General features: G+C 35.3%; 1 protein-coding gene across 1 annotated transcript; it reads right to left on the reverse strand.

Moving 5' to 3' along the window:
- Positions 1–1,035: 1,035 nt before the first annotated feature.
- LOC130648726 (RNA-binding protein with serine-rich domain 1-A-like) lies at positions 1,036–7,591 on the reverse strand. Its single transcript, XM_057454801.1, has 6 exons — positions 7,451–7,591; positions 7,176–7,334; positions 4,050–4,168; positions 3,406–3,584; positions 3,208–3,267; positions 1,036–2,159 (listed from the first exon to the last, which is right to left on the reverse strand). Coding segments are annotated over exons 1-6 (1,524 nt in total). The 5' UTR covers positions 7,453–7,591; the 3' UTR covers positions 1,036–1,154.
- Between the last annotated feature and the right edge of the window lie 310 nt (positions 7,592–7,901).

Below are 7,901 nucleotides of genomic sequence, written 5' to 3' on the forward strand. Positions count from 1 at the left end.
TACATCAAACAAACAACCTGTTACAACAGTTTTTTAATTTTGTACTAATTAACCTTTGCTCGAAGATGAGGCTTATTAGTACAAGTCGAAAATTAAGAAGGCTTTGACCGTAACAATGATGCCACCAAAACAGCAATTTCCGATGTCGGATTAAGTTGAAAATATATACATTAACCAATTTACTGATGCTGAAAATGATGTTAAGGTCAAAACATCAAAATTCCAATATTTTAAAACGAAAATCTTACCTGGTTTTACCGCCTTTTTGAGTGAAAACGGAATTGTTGGACGAAAACAGAACAGTGTGCTTCGAAAGGTGTTTCAAGTCCATATATTGACCAACACCCGGAATCTGCTCTCCTTCCTTTTTGTTGCGGAAATTAACATGCGTAAAAGTTAACGCATGACCAAATGTGACAAAAAGAAGCCATGAAAATCAAAAAGCCTTAGGACTGTGTAGTTATTTGGTTACAACCGAAATCTCAAGGTTGCCAGTTTTTGCCGACTTCAACATGACCCTGTTCACAAGCAAGAAAAAAATGCGTGTAAGTGGCTTTGAAAAAGTAGGCACCAAACTACCTTTTTGACCAATACTTCACGTAAGGCTAAAATACACGGTAAGTTTAAACGGACCGTTTGTTTGTAAGAAAAAAAGTTTCGTTGCAGGTAATATACCTGTCACACGCTAAGATAAAATGTATATGAATACCAAAGAAAAACACGTAAATATTTCGTTGCGGGTATGTTAAAAGAAAAATGCGGTTATGATCAGAAATTAAAAAAATATGCTCAGATGTTTAGTTTAAACAATAGCTCATTAATCATTCTGTTAATTTCAATAAAAAAAACTTGGTAAATGTTGAACATGTCAAACTTTTAAAAAAACTTATAAAACCAAAAAAAGTTGTACATCTTTCCTGTTTACACGATTTATCTTACATTTAAACGGTCCGTTTAATCTTACCGTGTATTTTAGCCTTTAAATTCTTAAAATTTTGGTCTTTCTAATATAGTTTGGGAAACAAACCACAAGTGTTTTTATTAGTATAAATTCATAAAATAATTACAAATGTGACATAAAAATCTGACAACACACTTATGTCATCCAACGACATATCAAAAGGGTTTGTCCGATGTTTTTGTTTTTAAGCAGCTTAATCGGAATCTGAGCTCGATCTGCTGTATCTCCTCCGTTTCCCTGCTGATGGAGGCGAGGATCTTCTTTTTGGTGGCGGCGAAGGTGAGCTGGAGCCACTCGTCACAGAACCTCTTCTCCTTCTTGGTATGCCTCGAGGCGATCGAGATCTTCTCCTTGGACTTCTAGACCTTCGAGGTGAAAATCTTCTGTTTCCAAAACGCGGAGGTGAACGACGTCTATTTTGCCATTGCGGGGCACGACTTCGCAGGGGAGCACCAGCTCCACCTCGCCCTCTGTTTCCAGATGGAGGACTACTAGGTCGAAGGACTTCTTTTGCTGTCACCTCTTGCCCATCTATCCAACCTCCGTTCATGTGACGAAGAGCGTCCTTTGCATCGTCTGTATGATCGAATTCTACGTATGCATATCCACGTGGTAGATAGTTTTTCGTGTCCAGTGGTAAATCAATTGAGCGAATGCGTCCGTAGACACTGAATATTTCAAGAATATGGTCTTTATTAATATTACGCGTCAAATTCCCAATATGTAATTTCAAAGGCTTCGCGGTCGGCGATCGTTTTCGGCGACGCGGGGATGGCGATTTAGACCCACCACTATCAGGTGACGAAGAAAACCTTCTTCTAGGGGGTGGTCTTCGTAAAGGCGATCGTCTTCGCGGGCTTGGGCTTCTTTTTCTTGGACTCGAGGGACGACGACGTGGACTTGGTGAACGTCTTCTGGGGGGACTTCTTCGCGGGCTGATCGAACGCTTTCGTACAGGACTTGCTGATCTCGAGGTTGACACCCTACGACGGGGTGGAGATGGTCGTTTAGGCGGAACAGCAACAGCTTTACTACTTTCCGCACTCAAATCCCTTTTCGGTTTCGGGATATCTATGTCTTCGGGTTTAACTGTAGGTACAGTTTTTTCACTAACTACTGTCTGTTGCAACTTTAATTTTTCTTTTTCAACCTCTGGATCTTTTTTCTCTTCGTCAGCACTGCTAGCAGCATCGCGTAGCTGAAAGATAAAATAAAAACTTTTAAAGTAATTTATTCAGGGTACCTGACTTTATATTCATACAACTATTTCCTCCAATAATTTTCTCCTCATATCGTCATACATATATGGATTTTTTAAGAATATGTTGTCTAATGTTTATAAACATTTTATTTGTTGATTCTACAGAAACTACAGAAAATGGAGGTAGTGTGCACGACATTTAAGGCCTTTTTACACTGAGCACGACATTTTAAGGCCGTTAAAATTTTTATATTTAGTTTTCTCCAAAAAGTTCTAGAATCGCGGTTGGTGTGTCTACTTTAACCTACGGCCTCGTCTGTGTTTTCCAATTTTTCAAGTTTACTGTCGGCTTTGTCTACAAAAATGTTATGTCAGGAAAACTACTCTTGTAGTACTTGCTAAAGTCAAACAAACTTAGGGTGAAGCGTATTGAACACCGACTCATTGTAAAATTCGAAACTCCACTAAATATTTCATAGCGACGATTTAAAGTCTGAGATGACTGACTGTTTCACAGAAAACATTGATATATGTATGTGCTAAAAGGTTTAACGCTGATCACATATTTGTTATTGATTATTGAAAATTTTAAAATTTAACAAGAGCTTCAAAGTTTTGACACTTCCTTACATTGTTTACAAATTTCCTGTGTGTTTAAACAACTTCGACTGAACATTAAAACTTAACATCAATCAGCAGTTTTATTATCTATATTATTTTACTAAATTTGACAAAAACAACTGTTCGGGAGGTATTATGTAAGTAATCCGTTGGTTGATCGCTTGATTACATTGTCCTGTCTCTACATAACTGTCGTTATGATTTAGATAACCTGCGATAACTATATACCGTGTTTTTAAAAAATAGCGAAGCATCAACAGAAAATTTGAAATTATTCTTATTTTGTAGAGACATAATCAACAGTACAGAAAATATCATTGGAAAAATGACAGACTTTAAGTAATCTTGGACAAGTTGGAATGTACAATCCAAATTTCTAAGAACATTTCTAAAATTGAGATTACAGGACGAACACTACACCTACTTCTTGCTGACGTTGTTTTAGTTGCTTGATCTCTTCCAGTTCCTTCAGCTTTTGCTGCTCCTAAAGAACGTTGAAAGTTACACGTGTGTTAATCTGACAAAACAACAACAACAACAACAACAACAACAACAACAACATCAACCACAACAACAGCTCATTCATAGTAGCTCTACCTCCAAGATGTGAGTAATAGTTTACCACTTTTTGTCTTTCCTCTTCTTCCTTCTCCTCCTTCTTCTTTTTCTCTTTTTCTGCTTTTAATTTGGCTTCTTTTTCATCCTTCTCTTTTTGTTGTTTGCTTTTTTCTTTACCAGTAGATGGTCGTCGAGCTGCATTTTTAGGTTTCAAAGGTTTACGTTCCTTTCTTGATCGTCTTCCTGTAAAAATGGATACAACAATTCTCCCATGACACTTTGCTCTAGTATATAGTAGTACAGTATCTGACTTTTTCCAATTAAATTTCCATTTTAACGTGTTTTCCACATCTTAATTAAGCACTCTTGCTAAAAAACCGTCCACGCATCACCTTGTAAGTACAGATTTTCATTGTGTTTCTGGATGCTTTATTAATGGTAAAAAAGTTTGTCACTTGGTATCAACATGGTGCGTTAAAGTATATTGCAGAGCAGAGTATGTATGAAAATCAACCTATGTACCCCCTCCCCCCCACTTTCTTGAATAGTGACATTCTCTTAATCAACTTTATAAAAACTTCTGTAACTCATGTTTTCTGCTCCAAAAAATGCACCTGCTAGGTGAACAAAGTAAAAAAAAAAGGTTTTTCTGCAACCATAAGTTTGTGATTGAAAATTCAGCAACTAAAATAATAGAGTAATTGATACCTCTCTCGCTGGAAGAGCTGCTGCTCGAACTTCCAGTGCTAGATGAAGAGCTATGACTGGATCCAGTGGACGATCCAGTGGAAGAGCTGGAAGCAGATCTTGAACTTGATGAGGAGCCACTAAAATAAAATTTTCATTAATTAATGATATGTTGATAACAAAAGATTGCATGTTGTCTTCACATAAGTTAAATCTAGACCCTGCTCAAACTTTAGATTTGATGTATGATTGAGAAAACAGTGCTGCTTAGTCACAAGTGCTTAGTGCAGAAAAATACAGCAAAAAAAGAAGAAAAAAGGAAGAAAAAAAAGAAGAAAAAAGTTGCAATATATAATTAAAATCATTGTGAATACCTTCCCAAATGAAGTCAGCAATGTAACCTGTTATATGAGGGGACAACAAAGCAAGGTGCTAAATCTTAGGATGGCTTCTTTATTTATTTCATAAATTTATTGTTTATTTAGGAATTAACTTTCTATTTATGAATTTATTTAAAAACAGCACTTCCATCATCTGCCTTTAAAAGTTAAAAATCTTGTTTTTACTTCTTTAGGTTTTGCAGATACAGTTTTTATAAAGGTTATTCATTTGTAAAAAATGCGTTTAAGTTTAACGAAGAAAAAAACACACATGCTACAAATCCCATGCGTGAATCTATATTAGAGAAATTACGCATGCGATTTAATTTTTTTTCAATTCAATTTATAGAGCCCCTAAGTGATGCAAGTGTTAAATATATTAAAGGGAACCCGAGGTGTAAAATGATGTTGGATTTATATTATAGAGCTTAAAAATCGTTCTCAAGATATTCACATTTAAAGAAAAAAGGGTGAAGTTGCTAGATCGTCGCTAGACCTGTTTGTTTAGATAATCATGTAATATGGACGATATACGCTATAAAGAAATTGTTTATAGACGTATAGAGTGGTATAGCACTGGCAATTATATAATATTTATAATATTATATAATTATATTATATAATATTTCCATATTTACTAATATATGAAATTTTTGCTGGTGATCTAGACTAGACAGTTTGGGAGATGACATAAAAAGGGAAACCAATATTGGGTGCAAAGTGGCAAAGAAGTGTAATTTAATTTTTCATCCTAGCCTCTTTCTGCAATTCCGTAACATAGCCTTAAAGGCGACTAATCATCCTTTTGGCAAAATTATTTAAGCTATTTTATTGTAAAAACTTAAAGATATAGATGAGAAAAACATTATCCTGGAAATTTTATTGAGAACTGAAGATCATGTTTAAATGTTTTAGCAAACACACCCAACTTTTTCTCTGCCATGATTTACACAATCACAAACGCATAACAAAATCGACCATGTGCTTGCAAAATACATATCACTCAATATTTAATTAATGAGAGAGAAAAATGTGTAGCTGCATTTCCATTGTAATGCTTTTTATAAATTATATCAACAAAGTTCCCACTATGATAAAACAATCGAAGTTTTTTTGTTATTCTCTGATTTAAATGTTTTTTAACTTACTTAAATCAGGCTTCTTTGTAACACACAGACACCTCTCAATGTTGTTTTTAAAGACAGCTTTGCCTTGCTTTTGCCTTACTTTTTGATGGTGGTCCTTTGTTGAAACAGTTAGTTGCTTTCTTATGGAGAAAGTATTGTACATTTTGTGTTCGGAATTTCTCTTTTTACGCTTTAAAAATATTTATCTCCATAGTTCTTAAAATTGTGACAAAGTGTCAAAAATTATGCAATAACCCTGGCCATACATTTTAATAAATGAAAGATTGTGTGATAAACATTATTACAATTAGTGGTCATAAAGAAAAGAGATATACTGACGATTATTTTTGTTGTTTTGATCCTTATTTAGCAAACTCTGCGGCAGTGCTCATAAAAGGCCAAGTTGTCTGTTCACCTATGCTGGAAAACAATTATTCAGACCACTTCTTGGTCGGAAATGATTGGTTTAAGGAAATCGTTAAATACGGGGACTGGAAAACAACAACAAGAAACTTAAGAATTTAAAGTATATACCGTAAATGATGGAACAAGTGCCCTCCTGCTGAAAAAGCGAAATGAAATAAATGAAACATTTTACTTGTTTATATTTCAGTAAAGTTAATAAGCGCCCCTGCTTAAATAACCCCACATGCCAAATAAGCGCCCCTTACACATAAAAATTTTAAATTAGCACCCTGGGCGCTTACTCCGTCATTGACGGTACTATTATTTCCAGTTCTAGTAATTTTTTAAATTTTCAGGATAGTCATAAATCGTCCCACACTTTAAAATAAATGTATATGTTAATTTTTTTCAAAAGTTGATTTGGTGCCTTAAGCAGTAACTGTTCCCCACAAGGAAAACTCAATTAAAAATCATTGGTTGACACACAGATTCGCAGGAATTCTCCCAACTACTTTGCCTGCAATATCTTGTGCAACTTGTTTTGGTCATTCTCTTTTCTCAACTCTGGCAGTTTCTTCATAAAGCTCTAGAACAGTTTTTTCTAACATTGGCATCACAGCAAAAGGATCAAACTGATTGCTCACTTCTTTTTCTACTTCTAATTTAATGCTATTATGTCGAAAATATAATACCCTTTGATAAAAGAATTTTTATTAGTATCTTATTTATTTCCGTGCTTCTTATAAGTTGTTAGCGATTCAATATGGGTGAATGAATCGCCGGTTTTCCAGGCAGACAAAAACATTGAAAATACCTTAAAAAAACGCCTGCGGCCGCCCTAACATATATGCCGTTTTCGGCCAGTCGGCACCCTCGTTGAATGTCACAGGTAGTTGTCTGGTAGATCGCAGAATATAATTGGGTCTGCAAAGCTCAAAATGAGCTTTAAATACTCTAGTCATGGCCCCTACTGGATATAATAGAAAGGGTATATTCCTTGATATCTAGTTAATTTTTGAAAATTCATTTTGGAAACATAGTTTTTTTAAAACAGGGAAAACTATTACCTTTAATAGGATACGGTTTCCCAGAACTAGGTTCAGGAAAAGGTTTCCCATATGCGTTATAGGAAACCTTCTATCAATATATAGAGGATTGGTTTATTTGTGTCATCTCTCAAACTGCTAGACTGTTCTACACTAATGATTTGCTAAAGCTGCAGACAAATTTAATACCTGCTAGAAGAACTGGGGGCTCTTCTTCGACGTTTATCTCTACCTCTATCGCGAGAAAGTTTTGATTTTGATTTTCGAGGACTAGGGCTTCTTTTCCTGCTGGATTTTTCGACTTTGCCTTTGGACTTAGTTTTTTCTTTAGTTCTGCTTTCTCGAGCCCTAGAAAGTAAAATACTGGTATAAAATTATTGCATGGCTTATAAAATATCAAACTCCATTCGTAATTTTAAAGTGAACCAATAGCTGGCAAGATATATGCAGATAAAAAAACATACATTTGAGATTATGATTGGGATTCTTGCGATTACATGGGTGCCATCTTGAAATAAAACAAGAGTACACTTTTTGCAGCGCCGGGGGAGTTAAGGCGGATTTCCACGGGTCACGGCGAATGATTTTGACGAAGCGAATTGAACGGCGAATTCGATGGCGAATTCGCTTTTTAATTTTCACGACAAAATAAATTAGGCGCCAAAGTCATTGTTTATATTAGTTAACTGCGTTCTGATTTGTCAAAAACTAGCAGCGAAACCTTTAGCCGCGAAAAAGTAGGAACTGTTTCTATTTTTCAGCGAAGCGAATATTTCGATACACAATCAAAATAAACAAAACTGCGCATGCTCAGATACAATTCGCCGACGAATTTGCCGTTCAATTCGTTTCGTGAAAATCCCCCTTTACTTGATGACGTTATTGTTGTGAACAGGCTACCACTTGAACAGGCTA

Source organism: Hydractinia symbiolongicarpus, chromosome 7, assembly GCF_029227915.1.
Source record: "Hydractinia symbiolongicarpus strain clone_291-10 chromosome 7, HSymV2.1, whole genome shotgun sequence".
Taxonomy (NCBI): Eukaryota; Metazoa; Cnidaria; class Hydrozoa; order Anthoathecata; family Hydractiniidae; genus Hydractinia; species Hydractinia symbiolongicarpus.

Bases quoted from the DNA above. Each gene is read 5' to 3' on its own strand.
- LOC130648726 (XM_057454801.1), bottom strand. The intron at 3,585-4,049 runs GTATCAATTACT...CCATTTTTACAG, and splicing joins CAGCTCTTCCAGCGAGAGAG to GAAGACGATCAAGAAAGGAA. The intron at 3,268-3,405 runs GTAAACTATTAC...AACGTTCTTTAG, and splicing joins AAGAGGAAAGACAAAAAGTG to GAGCAGCAAAAGCTGAAGGA.